Source organism: Pteropus alecto, unplaced genomic scaffold (genome assembly GCF_000325575.1).
Source record: "Pteropus alecto unplaced genomic scaffold, ASM32557v1 scaffold79, whole genome shotgun sequence".
NCBI classification, from domain to species: domain Eukaryota; kingdom Metazoa; phylum Chordata; class Mammalia; order Chiroptera; family Pteropodidae; genus Pteropus; species Pteropus alecto.
Window position 1 is genome coordinate 14,175,316 of NW_006494612.1, and position 17,681 is coordinate 14,192,996.

General features: G+C 33.4%; 1 protein-coding gene and 1 pseudogene across 2 annotated transcripts in view; one reads left to right on the forward strand and one right to left on the reverse strand.

The window, feature by feature from the left end:
• Positions 1–16,812, forward strand: part of HSF2 (heat shock transcription factor 2) — a 30,987-nt gene extending 14,175 nt beyond the window's left edge. Inside the window, exons 6-13 of one of the 2 annotated variants that reach the window (XM_006926131.3) lie at positions 2,595–2,656; positions 5,180–5,267; positions 6,673–6,821; positions 7,490–7,729; positions 8,393–8,498; positions 12,580–12,633; positions 15,276–15,360; positions 15,809–16,812. In XM_006926131.3, coding sequence (XP_006926193.1) covers positions 2,595–2,656; positions 5,180–5,267; positions 6,673–6,821; positions 7,490–7,729; positions 8,393–8,498; positions 12,580–12,633; positions 15,276–15,360; positions 15,809–16,101 — 1,077 coding nt within the window. In that variant the 3' untranslated portion in view covers positions 16,102–16,812. The remainder of the gene's footprint in view (positions 1–2,594; positions 2,657–5,179; positions 5,268–6,672; positions 6,822–7,489; positions 7,730–8,392; positions 8,499–12,579; positions 12,634–15,275; positions 15,361–15,808) is intronic. The other variant, XM_006926132.3, reaches the window with a different exon arrangement.
• LOC112474395 lies at positions 7,058–7,173 on the reverse strand (annotated as a pseudogene).
• Positions 16,813–17,681: the final 869 nt, after the last annotated feature.

The following is a 17,681-nucleotide window of genomic DNA, read 5'->3' on the forward strand; positions in this document are numbered from 1 at the left end:
ATACTGTATTCTTAGCATGATTAATACACTACCAATTTCTTACACAATTTTTACTGTAAAAGACAGCCTTTATTGGATTTTTTGTTTTGTTTACTATTTTTTGCTCTAAAAGGCATAGATACAATTTCAGAAGATAAATGACTAATATTTTCAAATCAGTTGACCCAATTATGAGTTCAAGTGTATGTCATTATTAGTCTGTACAGAAAAGCATTTAATATGATGTTGTAAAATAAATCCTAGATTCTAGTATCTGAGCTGAAAATTACTGGGGGAACGAGAATCTCTGTTGCATTGTATCCTTGTGATTTAATCTGTTCGTATCTGCTTTCATATGTTGATAAGAGGTGAAACATAAAAGTAATTAAGGTAGCTATTTTTTGCTAATGAGTAAACTAGAGTCTTAAATATAAGCAACAAGTTTTGGGGGGGAAGGAGGATGTGAGAACTTCACCTTGTTCATGCCCAGAGGCCTTTAGCTAAAAATAGGGTTATGACTGACAGCATTTGAATCTAGTGAAGCAGGCTTAGAACAGAGATGAATGGTAGTTGCAACCTTTGGCCTATAGTCAAAATAGATAAACTATTTTTTTATTGGTATGCAAGTGAAATTTGAATGTAGAATTCAATTCCAAGCGTTTAGTCCGAGTATGTGTATTTTTAAAACCTCCGTAGCTGATTCTAACATGCAGACCTGTTAAGAGTACCTGATTTAAAATGATAAATGTACCTTAACCTGTACTTTATTTTAAAAATCTGTTTTTCTTTTTCAGAAGAAAAACAGTGTTTTGGTTAAATATTAACTTATAATGCTCCATTATTTGTTGGATTTTTTTTCCTAACGGCAAAGATAGTTGGTAAAATTCTTATGTAAATATCTGTTTTTCATGAAAGCTAACATTCCATGTGCTCAGATTTGAATTTGAATCTGTGTATTTTGGTGGAGGTTAAGGAGCTTACATAATTCATGATGACAGCCGATAATTTTTTTTCTATTCCTGGAATTGGTTCTTAACTCTGCCATTTACTCTTTGGCCTTGGATTAATTAGAAATAATATACGTGAGATACCTGTTTCAGGACTTGTCAGGTACGGAAGTTACATGCTTTAAATGTTAGATGCCTATTTTCTCCTTCAGGTAGTAAACTCTGTACAATGTGATGCAGAAGTGTGAAAAGAGAATTGAGATTTAGAACAAAATTTAGGAGAAATTTAGCCAGTGATTCATGTTCTTATAAATTCAACTACTAATGTTTTTAGAATTTTCCCATAACACTTTTTTATAAATTAACAAAAATAATTGAGCTTGAATTTTCTAGATATTGTTAAGCTTAAATGCTTGCTTTTGTCAGCTTTCAGCATTTCCTTTTGAATAAACAAATTAGTGGCTAACCTCCTTTTCATATACTCTAATGTTGTCTAACTTTTCAGGTAAAATAACTTTTTTTCCCATGGAAAAGTTCATATTGATGGTAAAGCTGACTAGTAGTCTCTTTTAGAGGTGAACACACACAATATTAAAGCTATACAATATGTATTTTTAATTGACAGTTCTCTATTTTAATCATGTAATTACGTTTTACAGAGCTTACAAGGAACTCTTTTGCATAGTCTACATTGTCTTCCAATCACTTTTGGCCTTTTTTCATAGCCTCTCAGTGATATACTATTTTTCATAGTGCACCATATGATTTTCCTTTTATAGTTGACAGTATAATTTCAAGGCATACTGTAAGCCATTGGTTCTCACATTCACATCTATACCAACTAGAGGACTTGCTAAACATATACTGGGCCCCATCCTCAGAATTTCACATTCAGCATTTCTGGAGTGGGGCTAAGAATTTGCATGTCTAACAAATTCCTAGGCCAATGCTGCTGGTCCATGTGCCACACTTTAAGAAAAACTGTTATAAAATATAAAGTATCATTGTCATGTCTTAATCTGTTTAGTAGTTTTCCTCTAAATTTAATCAGACTTTGAAGATTAAACCAGCTTTTCTTGATTGTTAGCAGGAAGCTTAGATGGATGTTTAGTGCCTCATCAATAATTTTTCTAGAATTAGCCAATAAACTTTTTCTAACTTGAAAATTTTATCATCAATTTTAAGAAAGTTGGTAGTTTCTTTAGCCTCTAATTGTATTATCTGGTGTAAGAAAAATATTACCTGTCAAACACCAGGGGTTTTTTTTTTGCCTCATAATCTTCCTGAAAGAATTTTAAATAAAAGTCGGAATCTCTATCCAGGCACGTTTGCCACTTAGCACGAAAACAGCTAACTGAATATTGAACAGGTAAATAGATGGATGGGTGGGAGAGTGGGTTGAATGATGGATGGGTAGATGGTTGTATGTCTTAGGCATCTCTATATCCTAAGTAGTAGCAACTTTATGACAGGTTATTTTGCCTGGAAGCTGGTATATTTCTTTAGATATCAATTATAAGATGCATCCAATTTTCAAATGTGTTAATAAATGAGAAATCACGTGACTTAGAATAGAAAACATACAGTATTTGAATTAATTTTGTAAGACTTGTGTATTAAAGAATTAAGGAATCTGTGACGGAAATTTTATTTATATTTTCCCTTTAGATTGTCCAGTTTATTGTTACATTGGTTCAGAATAACCAGCTTGTGAGTTTAAAACGTAAAAGGTAGGTTTTTATAAAACATTTTGACCTGTGCATTGCAACCAAAAATTTTACTGTTTAACCATGAATGGCCGACATTTGCTGAGTATATGCCTATTGTTGTAGATGAACATTCTTCTCTTGTTAAATTATACTCACAACATTTCGTTAGTGTGTTATTTCCTAGTACTGTCATTCTGCTCATGTTTTTGAGAGACAAGGTTAGCCTAAATTGTCCCTTTACAAACACACACAGTAAAAAAAATCCATTGTTCATTCACATTATGAATTTAAATTCATGATGACAGCCGATAATTTTTTTTCTATTCCTGGAATTGGTTCTTAACTCTGCCATTTACTCTTTGGCCTTGGATTAATTAGAAATAATATACGTGAGATACCTGTTTCAGGACTTGTCAGGTACGGAAGTTACATGCTTTAAATGTTAGATGCCTATTTTCTCCTTCAGGTAGTAAACTCTGTACAATGTGATGCAGAAGTGTGAAAAGAGAATTGAGATTTAGAACAAAATTTAGGAGAAATTTAGCCAGTGATTCATGTTCTTATAAATTCAACTACTAATGTTTTTAGAATTTTCCCATAACACTTTTTTATAAATTAACAAAAATAATTGAGCTTGAATTTTCTAGATATTGTTAAGCTTAAATGCTTGCTTTTGTCAGCTTTCAGCATTTCCTTTTGAATAAACAAATTAGTGGCTAACCTCCTTTTCATATACTCTAATGTTGTCTAACTTTTCAGGTAAAATAACTTTTTTTCCCATGGAAAAGTTCATATTGATGGTAAAGCTGACTAGTAGTCTCTTTTAGAGGTGAACACACACAATATTAAAGCTATACAATATGTATTTTTAATTGACAGTTCTCTATTTTAATCATGTAATTACGTTTTACAGAGCTTACAAGGAACTCTTTTGCATAGTCTACATTGTCTTCCAATCACTTTTGGCCTTTTTTCATAGCCTCTCAGTGATATACTATTTTTCATAGTGCACCATATGATTTTCCTTTTATAGTTGACAGTATAATTTCAAGGCATACTGTAAGCCATTGGTTCTCACATTCACATCTATACCAACTAGAGGACTTGCTAAACATATACTGGGCCCCATCCTCAGAATTTCACATTCAGCATTTCTGGAGTGGGGCTAAGAATTTGCATGTCTAACAAATTCCTAGGCCAATGCTGCTGGTCCATGTGCCACACTTTAAGAAAAACTGTTATAAAATATAAAGTATCATTGTCATGTCTTAATCTGTTTAGTAGTTTTCCTCTAAATTTAATCAGACTTTGAAGATTAAACCAGCTTTTCTTGATTGTTAGCAGGAAGCTTAGATGGATGTTTAGTGCCTCATCAATAATTTTTCTAGAATTAGCCAATAAACTTTTTCTAACTTGAAAATTTTATCATCCAATTTTAAGAAGTTGGTAGTTTCTTTAGCCTCTAATTGTATTATCTGGTGTAAGAAAAATATAACCTGTCAAACACCAGGGGTTTTTTTTTTGCCTCATAATCTTCCTGAAAGAATTTTAAATAAAAGTCGGAATCTCTATCCAGGCACGTTTGCCACTTAGCACGAAAACAGCTAACTGAATATTGAACAGGTAAATAGATGGATGGGTGGGAGAGTGGGTTGAATGATGGATGGGTAGATGGTTGTATGTCTTAGGCATCTCTATATCCTAAGTAGTAGCAACTTTATGACAGGTTATTTTGCCTGGAAGCTGGTATATTTCTTTAGATATCAATTATAAGATGCATCCAATTTTCAAATGTGTTAATAAATGAGAAATCACGTGACTTAGAATAGAAAACATACAGTATTTGAATTAATTTTGTAAGACTTGTGTATTAAAGAATTAAGGAATCTGTGACGGAAATTTTATTTATATTTTCCCTTTAGATTGTCCAGTTTATTGTTACATTGGTTCAGAATAACCAGCTTGTGAGTTTAAAACGTAAAAGGTAGGTTTTTATAAAACATTTTGACCTGTGCATTGCAACCAAAAATTTTACTGTTTAACCATGAATGGCCGACATTTGCTGAGTATATGCCTATTGTTGTAGATGAACATTCTTCTCTTGTTAAATTATACTCACAACATTTCGTTAGTGTGTTATTTCCTAGTACTGTCATTCTGCTCATGTTTTTGAGAGACAAGGTTAGCCTAAATTGTCCCTTTACAAACACACACAGTAAAAAAAATCCATTTTTCATTCACATTAGCAATTTAATGTAGCTAGAGTTATATAGTTCAGTCAGCAATGAAATATATCTGGAAAGAGTACTTTATAACATTTATTATAACAAACGTAGGACAGATAAATGGATAAATAAAAATCCTAGTCACACTCATCCCCTAGTTTCTATTCTTAAGATGTAATCGTTTTAAGAGTTCCTTGTGTATCGTCACTAAAATTTTTTATTCATTATTAAAATGAGTGTGTTTATGTGTGGGTAATTTACTAAAAGCAGTTTAAATACCTTGCTTCATTGAACTTCATGATTATCTTCTGATTTTCAGGCCTCTACTTCTAAACACTAATGGAGCCCAAAAGAAGAATCTGTTTCAGCACATAGTCAAAGAACCAGCTGATAGTCACCATCATAAAGTAATTTTTTAAATTTTATTTTATATTATCTCAAACTAAATTTTATTAACAGCAATATTTCATGCATTCAAAGAAGTTTAGTGAATAAGTGCTCAACCTTCAGCTTTATTAAATCATGACATTTTCATTATTTGGTCATTTTATGTACATGAATCCATGAACAATATTTGATATTCTTCATATATCTAAATTTCATAGAAATGATACCATTTTGTACATATTGTTCATTGTGGCTTTTTTCACTTGGTCTTAGTTTTGAGATATACTAAACATAGAGAATAGTTCATCTCTACTATTATATGATATTAGTTGAATTAATATGGTAATATAATTATGGATTTATCCATTGATTATTTTAAATTTCCAACTTTTATTATAAATGTGCACAGACTAGACTGCTTTTCACTATAGTAGTTTCAGAAAATGTTTATCTGCCTTCATTTTTGTCACAGGCTCTCTGGATAATTTGTCAAACTTATAACCAATGGCAAATTAGTCCAGTCCAGAGTCCACAGAGATTTTTAATATGTGATTATCATTGTTTCAAATCTTAGAATTCTAAATACTGCTAGAGATTTATTATTAAAGTATCAAGATTTTTGTTCTCAGGAAAATCAGAGTTAACCTAACATCTGGTTTTTCCTCCCACCACTGTTTCTAATCAAGCATACGTAACTATTTTGTTTTTTAAGATTGAAGATTCATGTAAGGGAATGAAGATTTTTTAAACAGATTTGTATATTTTTAAGTACTTTACATATTTTGCTTCTTTATTATCTATAGAGTGTTGAAATTTATAGATTTTTGCATTGTACTAATTACCTCTGTTTGCTTTAGAGAATTGAATGCTTTTTGTTAATGTACCTATGGTCTGAATGTAGCTTAAAAAAAAAATCATTGCTAAAAAGCCAGGCTGACATTTAACTGTGGAATAGTTGAAGTGCTTTTTTTCTATTATTGAAATCATCTTAATGAGTAAGAATAAAATATGTGTCAAACAGTGTCGCTTGAGTTGAAATAGTCCCCATCAACACAGTGACTATCTGTGCTTGAAATGTCTAGTGAAGCCCTAAGACTTTTTTATTTTTTACCCTTTGGATATAAAAGAAAATGCTTTAAAATTTGAAGATCTTTCCATATAATCATTCTGAGGCATGTCCTCTTTAAGGTCCCTTATAGTAAGGAAAAAAAAAGTAGAATACAGAGAATATACCTTGGTGAATTGGTACTACTTATAAAAGTTAGCATATAAGTCTCAGAAAGGCAGAGAACATATCTGTTTTGCTTACTCTTGTATTCCCAACATTTAGTAAACAATAGGTTCTCAATTAGCATTTTTTAAGCAGTAATGTTGTTTGGTAGTCAATATATATTTTTTCGATATATTTTCTCCCTGATTTTTCAGGTTCCACACAGTAGGACTGAAGGTTTAAAGCCAAGGGAGCGGATTTCAGATGACATCATTATTTATGATGTTACTGATGATAATGCAGATGAAGAAAATATCCCAGTTATTCCAGAAACTAATGAGGATGTTATATCTGATCCCTCCAAGTAAGGAAATTGTGAAATAAAATTTATGAAAATATTGGTTACTTTTCTTATCAAAGAGCTAAGTTCAAAACTACTTTATCCTTTGATAAACTAATATCTAACTTGTATTTAGACTATTAAACTGAAAAATTGAGCCAAATTATTCAACCATTCCCCCACCCCCAACCCCTGGAAAAAAGAATCCCAACAAAAAAGTAATGAGTATTCTGATTTTTTTTTTTTTTTTTTTAAATTTATGCCTTTAGCACCTGGTCTTCCTAGGTGGTCTCCCATCCAAGTACTAACCAGGCCCGACCCTGCTTAGTTTCCCAGATCAGACATCGGGCTTGTTCAGAGTGGCATGGCCATAGACCATGGACCGTGGCTCCACTGGGGCGTGAACCCAGGGCCTTCTACATGTAAAGCAGACGTGCTAACCACTACACTATAGAACCACATCTGAGAATTCTGATTTTTTAAATTTTGTAGTTAAACACTTTTAATTGATTCTTTGTGGTCTTGTATCATATGAACTATCAATATTGGTGATTAAGCTGTTCTCCCAAGAAATTTATGCCTTTAATATGTGCTTTAGGGAGAGCATATCCAAGGAGAATGAATGGATAGAATTAATTTATTGAATTGATCTGAATGTAATTGGTTCTTTCTCATATTGCTTGCTGATGTAGCTGTAACCAGTACCCTGATATTGTCATTGTTGAAGATGACAATGAAGATGAGTATGCACCTGTCATTCAGAGTGGAGATCAGAACGAACTAGCCAACGAATCTCTAAGTTCAGGCAGCGATGGCACCAGCCCTCTCATGTCTAGTGCCATCCAGTTAAATGGCTCATCTAGTCTGACAACAGAAGACCCTGTGACCATGATGGATTCCATTTTAAATGATAACATCAATCTTTTGGGAAAGTGAGTGTTCATCTAGATGTTATCTAAATTTATACACTTTCTTTGTTTACTTCACATATTCTGTTTCTCTTTGAGTGATCTTCCTTTCAGATTACGAACACATGTAGTCCACCTTTCTCTGTGTTGGTCAGGGCTGAGCTCCACAAATGCTATTTTGAGGAGAATTTAATCATCCCAAGAGCAGTCTTGGGATTTTTTGGCAGTTCCTCAGATTTCTTTAATGAAATACTTGTTTCAAATGTCCATAAAGTATGTGTGATTATATTTGTGTTTTTATAAGGACGTGGTATAATATATCTTATTAAGGAACTTATAGCATAAGAAAACCAGAAGTTAGTAGCAATGACCAGTAATAGGAGATTAAACATTTTATAATTGATTATGTCAAGGAAATAGATGAATTACACTATGTTTCAGGACCTTTTTTCTGTACATACTGAAGTTATGTGTAATGGTGCGTTCTCAGTTAACCAGATTTTCAGAAATCCCAAACATTAACTAGGATCTCTTTAAGATTAAGAATTGGTATGGATTCAGCAGTTGCTAGAAGTATTTTGCCTAGCTAGATTGCATTGTGATTTTTAACATAAAAACAAACCCTAATATTTGATTTTTTAAAATTTCTTTCTTTCTTTCTCTGTTTTTTTTTTTTTTTTTTTTTTGGGTTGAGCTGTTGGATTATCTTGACAGTATTGATTGCAGTTTAGAGGACTTCCAAGCCATGCTGTCAGGAAGACAGTTTAGCATAGACCCAGATCTCCTGGTTGATGTAGGTACTTTGAATAATTTTTCCTGTACTGGCAGTTTGTGTATTTATGTATATTATTTACAAATCAGTGCATCCGTTTCTTATATTCTACACTGTTTTTGTGTTTTCTTTTTTTAAATGATTGGTTTTGTTTATCAAAAAGTGAGCAGATGGTTTCAGGACAGTGAAGGAAGGTAATCACTACCCGTCTCTGAGTAGCAGTTCAGTTAATCCCCCTGTAACAACATATCAGTTCTATTCAGCAGTGCTATTAAATCCAGGTCTTGTCTGGACTTGTTGCTGTGTTATGTTTTGCTCTAGAGTAAATTATCACTGAACAGAAATTGGTGGAAATTAGTAATAGAGATACTTAGCCAGGAAACAGCATGAAGACACTTTTTAGCTTTGGGAATTAATGTTTTCTACTCAAACGTATTATATTTGCACCATTTTTAAAATTATTATGTCCTGTGTTCTAACGTTCCCTTGCTCCAATCCTCACCACTATTTCTATGATTTTGACTCCAGCGTTGTCCGGTCTGTGAATCCTTATCTACCGTTTCTGGCACTAACCACATTTATTGTTCTCTTTCCTGTATCACCCCATCCTCTCTTACCTAAAGCTTCCTACGTGGCCTGTTCCCATCCAGATGAATCTGATTCTCCTTATTTTCATTTCTTGTGAACATGTTTCTTTCTTTATCCTGAAAGTTTTGTTGCTCATTTTTTTTGCATTTCTTCCCTTAAAATGCAGTTTCTCTCACATCAAGATTGTACAGTCTTGCCCTTTTAAGAGCTTTTCAGAGAGGCTGTAAGAAATTAGTCCTTTGTTACTCTTCAGTCATAGTTTACCACCTTATCCCTCTGCTTCTCTCATCAGCCTTTGTGTCACATGACTTTATCATCATCTCCAAATCATCATGCTTCAAAGGATGGATATCACATTTGAGTATTTCCTTTCCATGCTGACCTATATTACTGTCTCAAGTAAATTCAACATCCATGTTAATGACCTCCTTCAACTTGTTAACAGTAAATCCTTGATTCTATCAGTCTTTTTCTCCACTGTAAATCCAAGGACCTTCTAGAATATATGTCCCTTAGATCACTAAGAAGGAAATAAAGTCCCATTATTCTGACCCTCTACACACTCTTGAAGTCTTCAACTAGATTATTTAAATCCTAGTCACAGAGGATAATTCATCATGTCTTGGTCCTCTCATAAGATATGGAATCTCATACCCTTTCTTCTTAGAGGAAGTACTTCCTCTTTAAAGCTATTTTGTACAACTGCCCTCTACCTTTCTTTTTTTTCTATCTTTGTTCTTTCCTATCTTCCTTCAATAGGTCTTTCCCATCTTAAAAAACATTTTGACATGTTGCTTTGCTCATTTATCATTCTGCTTCTCAAATCCTTTCACTCATTTAGAAATGAGTGGCTATATTTGTTACTTCTTTTTTACTCTGTATTTCTTTTGAAATCATCTTATCTTGCTTGTCTTCTCTAAGCCTGTGCTGTCTTCGTTTATCATAGTAAGTATGTTGTGCTTTCTTTTTTTTTCCAAATTAGGTCAGTAGGCTAATGAAAGAAGGTTTGTTTAGAATCAGATTTGGGTTCCATTTTTGGCTCCTGTTACTTAACTAGCTATGTTATTATTAACCTTGGGAAAGTTAATCTCTCTTGCCCAGTTTCACCATCTCTAAAATGTGGCTAATACCTAACATGAAGGACTTGTGAGGATTGTAAGTAATTAACACTATTATTATTAACATTATTGATTTTAGAAGCATGCAAACTATTCTCTTTCTGTTTCCCTAATTCTTTATTTCTTCTAAGAGCGTTTCTTTTTCTTGCTGTTTTCTACTCTTGAGTATTCTCCAAGGTTCCTGGTCTTTTATCTTCTTTTATTTTTTCTACCTCTTTTTTTCCCTCTACCTCTTCTTTTTCTATCCTTTCTCTCTGAAGGAATTTGGGCTTGTAGGATTGCTTTCAAATGCGTATCTCCAACTATTAGTATTTTTTAAAGTAAACTTTACTTGAATTCTAATTCCATGCCTTTGGGATCATCAGTTTGATTGTACCTTAGTCTATTTGTTTTTGACACCAAACTTTTCTTTATTCTCTAAAGTAGCTACCCTTTTCAGCTTTCTTATTTTCTGAGTTGTATCAGACTTCTCTTTACTTACCCAATATAGTAATCACAGTCATCTTGGTTTCCTTATCTTTTACCTCATCATTCACCACGTCCTGAGTATTTTCCAAAATAGCATTCACAAGTCATCCCTACTTTCTGTTTTCACCCCTGCCTCTTTCATCTAAGACCTTCATTATTTCATTCTTGAATTATGCTTTGTCACAAATAAAAAAAAAAAGAAATCACTCATAGGTTGCCTTGTTCTCTGGATGGCAAAGATGATAAGGACATGAATAAATATGCTGAAGAATATATGGATTCTCTCTGCAAAGTTCAGTACTGAGTGACCCAGTGTGGAGTCAGCAGAAGGGGTCTGGCCTTAGAATTCAACCAATTGTGTCAGCTCCTTCTACATGACCTACTTTTTTCTACGTCATACCATACATCTGCTGGGAATACATGAAGGTATCTCTGATTCAATGCATAGGGGGAGTGGCAAAGAACAAGTGAGGAGCTTACACCACTGGCCCTCTTCAGATGCCACTCTTAGTAGGAACAAAATCTGATCAGGCTTGTAAGGCACTATAAGCTGAACTGGCAGATATCGGCAATCATGTACAGCTTATCTACTCTTAAAGAACTCTCTTTTCATAGATCAGTAGGACATATGAAAGAGGGGAAAGTTAATGCAAAGAAAGGAGGAACGGGGGGTATTTTTAGGGCTACCTTGAATGTGGAAGTTGGAGAGGAATCAGTGCCTAGAGAGGATGGAAGCAGAACCTGTGACCTCTGCATTTCATTCTATCCTGTGAACCATTTGGTGTGCTCCTTCTCTTAAAATGCTTTAATTATTATGTTTCATTGTTCATGCTGTTCTCAAGGCTCTTAACTGCTATCTCCTGACTGGCCTTGCTTTACTTTTAAAACATTATATATGCAACTTACTAGTCAACTCAGAACTTCTATGTTATTTGGACTGGTAGTCTTACTTCTCTGTTGTTGATATTGCAGTAAGAATGTATTCTTCTCTCTGTCCTCCCCTTGCCAAGTCCTAACCAGTCCCCATGTACTAACTAATACATGTCACGTAGCTTCATCCAGACCTTTTGTTTCTTCATTTGCGTGTATGTGTCTGTCTCTGTCTGTGTGTTTTCCTCCTTTCTCATCTCTTAACTCAGTACTTTTGAGCTCCGCCATCCATTTTTATTATAGTACTGAATTATATTTTATCATATGCTCCTATTTGATGTTGTTCTTATCTTGTCCTTTAGATTGTAAGCTCCTGGAGAGCAGGAATACTATCTTCATCTTGTATTCTTCATGATGTCAGTTATTATGTGCTTAATAAATCCTTGTGGAATGAATGACTTTGAAGCATATGACTTAAACAAAAGCTATATCTGTAAACTGGTTATACTGAAGAGTACATTAAACAGTGGTCTTGGCATTTATGGCTTCCCTTGCTAGGTGAGATGAAAAGAACAAACAGGAAGATACAACATTTGGTCAGAGGGCTCCCCTTGAGGTGTAATCTAGGAGCCATATTGTCATTGAGCAGATTCTACAAATTTATCACATAATTAGCAAATAGTCAGTAAAGGCTTAGGGTCAGTGCAAGGCACTCAGTCATGGTTGCTCCTTAAGGCCAAAGGCATTTAGGGAGAAAAAAGTAAAGGAAATGAAGGAAAGGGGAAGAGTGGAAAACCACCATTTTGCCTCAAGTGATTAATCCCATAATTTTATAGAGAAATTCTTTCAAGATCTAATGCATGGGTTAGCTTTGCTTTTTTCATTTTTTCTTTCTACTTTCCTGCTTTTCTTCTCCAAACTTGTTTTACTGTATGGAAACTTCTAGTGCAGGAGCTACATCTCTTCACCCAAAATGGCTGTATAAAAATTTTGAACACACAGTTAAATTTTTTAAAAATATTTTTTAAACTTATCATCTTTCTTGTTTGGTCTTTCAGCTTTTCACTAGTTCTGTGCAGATGAATTCCACAGATTACATCACTAATACAAAAGTAAGTTTTAATTCATGTTGCTCAGGACCCATAGCTATACGAATCTGAAAAAAAAAGTCCTAGTAAGTAGAGAACAATATCACTCCCAGTTGCAAAAACGATTTTATATTCTTACCTAATATATGTGATCAAGGTAGTAAAATTCTAGATGAAAATTAGTTTTTGGTTATGGGGTGAATCATTGCCAATTCTACTAGCACTTGTGTGATTAACTACCAGTATGAAATCAAAGTGCTGGGAGATCACCTGGTTAAACTTGGTGTGTTCAGATATATCACTGAAATAAATTATTAAAAGATGATTTCATGTTTTATGTGCTTCATTTTACATTCTTATTCCTTCTATAAACTTCTCAGCATTTTTATTAAGAATTTATTGGTACTGATATTCTTAAATAAGTTTCTTCATTTTATTAGCATATAGTATAAAAGGGATTTGTACTAATTGTAGGTCAGACAGATTGAAACAATGAAGTATGGATTTTGGACTTTTTTAAGTAATGCTTTTTGTTATTAACTGTATAGGAATAGCAGTTGAGATTAGCAAGTGTTACCAAGAAATTCTTTGGAACTAGTTTTTCATAAGTAATAAGGACATTTTGAGGTTGTTAGAGCAGACATTTAGAAATCATTCTATCACCTTTACAGCTTATTGTCTTGAATAGGCCATTTATCTTGCAGTTATACCAAATTGTTTAGTAATCCCTATTTTTCATTGAATACAAAGGTAAATCAAGTCTTCTGAAATTTGTACAAATTCTAGATTAGTAGAATTAAAACTTTACTGTAGTCTAACAATGAACACATATCAAATAAATATGAGTGATTTTGGCAAAAGGGTGCAGTTTTTCTATTATGTGCAAGGACAGCCTCAGCAGATTTTCTACATTTTCAAAGTTATAGCCTGGATAACTTAGAGTTGAAAGAATTTGTGAGTTTTTGAACTAGAAAGCTGATTATACATTCAGTTTTGGATTGTCAGGGGGTGGCATACTTTTTCTGTAAAGGCCAGTTGGTAAATATTTTCAGTTTTGCAGGTCATATGTCTCTGTCACAACTACTCAGCTCTGCAATTTTAGTGCAAAAGCAGCCATTGACAGGACATAAAAGAATGAGTGTGGCTGTGCAACAGTAAAACTTCATTTATAAAAACAGTGTGCTGAGTTTGGCATGTGGATCACAGTTTGCCTAGATTTGTGTTATAAGATTCTAACCTTAACACTTGTGTTTCAGTAAGTATGATATGATTGATGTAAGACCTTAAGTTGAATGAACCCATATCATGTATTCATTTAGTGAATGTGATGTACTCTTCATTCCTAGACATTGAGTCATTCTTTTCTTGGATCATACTCTTTATTCCAAAAACCAATAGGTTAAATACAGTTTTTAGAAATAGCAGTTAAACAGCAAACTGCATATTTGCTCTACAATACCATAGAAAAATTAAATTTGAGAGTAACTTCATTATAGTTGTAGGATCTAGATTAATGTTTTCTCATAATGGGCACATCATCTGTTATGTCCGTGCTCATGACAGGTGTTATATAACATGGATTATAAAACTTTGCTAATGAAGTTACCTTATACTCTTCAATACAAGAATCTGAGTGGCCACTACTAATGAATAAAAATTTGCATTGGAGATGAAACCTATTTGTCATCCTGGTTCTCATATGTTTTAGAATAACAATCTTGGAAAAATAACTATTTTAGGAACTATAAAAATGGTATTATTGTATTAATATCTATTGTGAATGCTAAATGAGGAATATTTTTTATGTAAATTTTTTGTAAGATACAAGTAGTTTTTATTATTTTTTGGTGTCATTATTATCTCTGAATCCCAGAAATTTGTACTGCTTCATTATATGATGAATATCATGGGAGTTATAAAAATTAGTACGTTTGTTACACCATATATACTTAACCAGCATGCAGATATCTGGGACTTACAGCTATTCAGGAAAAAATGTGAACCTGTACACCTCAGTTTGGAGTACTGAAGAATTTAACAGCATTAAGGATTTAATCAGTTACATGTGAGGAGAGAAGACAGTGGTTGACAGAAGCAATTTAAATGACAGAAAAATACTGACAGAGCCACAAAAAGGAAGCGAAAAAACACCACCTCAGCTTTGAGGCTTCCAAGTTTAGGGATAAATAGTTTTAAGGATGTCACCATGTTATCCTGCGCTACTCTAAATATGTTCATTTGTGTTAAATATCTGTGGATGAAATGTGTAATACATTTTTAATCAAAACTTTAATATGAGTTTAAATAATGATCTCTTAATTAGAAGTTTGAAATCAGCCATCTTTGATTCATCCCCATCTTTTACCCTTAACAAATTCTGTCTGTTCTTCTGTTGAAATGCCCCCTCCTTTTCATACTGATTGTCATCCTAGTCCAGGATCTTTGTTTCATCTACTTGATGACAGCAGTAGTTTTCTTAACAAGTCTTACCTCTACTCAGATCTCTCTCTCTCTAGTCTATCTTTCCTGATGTGCCCCCTTCACATATATTTCAGATAATATACCTATATTAGCAGACTGTATCAGTTTATTATTTTTTGCTGTTTTCAGGAACATATAAAATATGAAACAAGGATTTTTATATTACTGTTTTTTTTCTCTTTTAGTCTGAGAACAAAGGATTAGAATCTACCAAGAACAATGTAGTTCAGCCAGTTTCAGAAGAGGGAAGAAAATCTAAACCCAAAACAGGTAGGTATAAATGTAGTACTAGTTTCTGTAGATAAAATTTTAAGATTAAGAGTCCTATGTAGAAACTAACTCAAGTCCAGGAAGGTCTTGCAGTACTTAACAGTTGAACACAGAATATATTGGTATCAGTTCTATGCATAGTGTATCAAGGTGCCAGCATATAGATAAAATTGAATCAGTGAGGTAATAGTTCTTAGAATTTAAATCATGTTTGTTTTTTACTAACTTCAGGAGAAGTGAAAGAATCTTTATTTCTTAATCGTTGAATAAAAGACTAACTTTTCTGACTTGAACATTCTTTAATTTACTGACACAAAATAGCGTATTTCTTGTTTTTCTGTATAAGGTTAGTGATTGCATATATGCATCTCTCTGTTTTTTTCCACCTTCAGCTCGAATGCTGTATAAGCTGGTGATAAAAGAGCACTTTTTCTCATTTTTATTATAGACAAGCAGCTTATCCAGTATACTGCCTTCCCACTTCTTGCATTCCTCGATGGAAACCCTGCTTCTGCTGTTGAGCAGGGGAGCACAGCATCATCAGAAGTTATGTCTTCTGTAGATAAACCCATAGAAGTTGATGAGCTTCTGGATAGCAGCCTGGACCCAGAACCAACCCAAAGTAAGCTTGTTCGCCTGGAACCATTGACTGAAGCTGAAGCTAGTGAAGCTACACTGTTTTATTTATGTGAACTTGCTCCTGCACCTCTGGATAGTGATATGCCACTTTTAGATAGCTAAATTGCCGAGAAGTGGACTCTACATGTATATATTCATCAAAATGATGAACTATTTATTTTAAAGTATCATTTGGTACTTTTGTTTTGTAAATTGCTGTGTTTTGTTTAATTGGATACTATGGAATCAAAAGCACCATTTGCTTTTCTCACCACAAACTTAAAAAGCTTTCAGATGTTATTCAGCTATGTAGGTACACAGATTTAATACACATTATTGGCATATCTTTAAGTTGGATTCAGATGGGCATTTTTCTCCAATTGTAGTAAATTGGATTTATTTTTTACATATATGCCCATTACTCCAGTTAAACTTTTGTCTTATTTGTTTGATGCTGTCTGTTTGTATTGAGTGTAAGTCACTAAAACTAATGGTAGAACTCCTAAAGCTTTCTCTGTTCCAGTTACTTTTACTAAGTATTTTTCACTTGGCTTATTTCTAAAACTGGGAACATAAAGTGCCTGTATCTTGTAAAATTTCATTTGTCTCTTGGTTCAGAGAAGTTCATTCATGTTCACCAGGAAAGGCAAAGTATACATGACTGCTTGCTGTCTGATATGGTTTCAGTTCCATATACATAGAAAGAAGAAGGGGATGATGGGGTGACATCAACTGCATCCACCTCATTGAACTAGTTTTAAGTAAAAGTTTTCTGGTTTGTTTTTTTTTTTGAACCATAATATTTAGTGAAATAAATCCAATGAATGTTGCATACTAGTGTCTATTACGTGTCTTCTTTGGTGGTGACACCCACATATCACATTGCTTTCTTTTCATAGGAAATAGACTTAAACTGTAAATCATGTCTGTTGTCCGTTATTCTTAATGAGTTACACCATATTTTTGTGCATTTCAAAAGACTGTGTATTGCACAAGAGAGGAATATGATGTCTCTAAACTTATTGTGTTTTACAGTTCATTGAATAAAAATTATACTGGCTTTTCTATGTTTCTAATAAAGGACTGAGAGATGTATGCCTCTCACTGTCCCAAATGAGGAAAAGACATTATCTCTGGATGCCACCAAGGTCCTGCAATTTTTGGCCTGAGAGAAGATAAGAGAAACAGTCAAATCACTTTTTCCCTTTGAAACCAGGTGCTCAGAAGGATTATAGAGACCTAATGTAAGACCAGGCTACCTCTTCCTTTTATCACTCAAAGAATTCCACCTTCAGGCAGGGGACTGGAAGCAGTACAGTTAATATCTGAATATTCGATAGGGCTGTTTATTGAGGAATTCACAAGGTGGCTTCCCTATTAATAAGCTGTATTCTGTCTCTTGATATCTTGGAATTTCTCTTACCTATGATGTAAAAATTCAGAGTAAAGCCTAACACAGTGGGATAGGAAAACCTTTAGCAGATTCTAAAATACCTGGTTCAGGCAGTGGGATCTTGGTGAACTAATTAAAGACCTCAGAACACTTTTCTGCATTAAGCTGTAGAGGTCACTTCCCTATAGGGTTTTTTTGTTTGTTTGTTTGTTTTAATCTTTTTAAAAGATTTATTAAATGTACGGGGGTGACCTTGTTTAATAAAATTATATAGGTTTCAAGTATATAGTTCTATAATACATCATCTGTG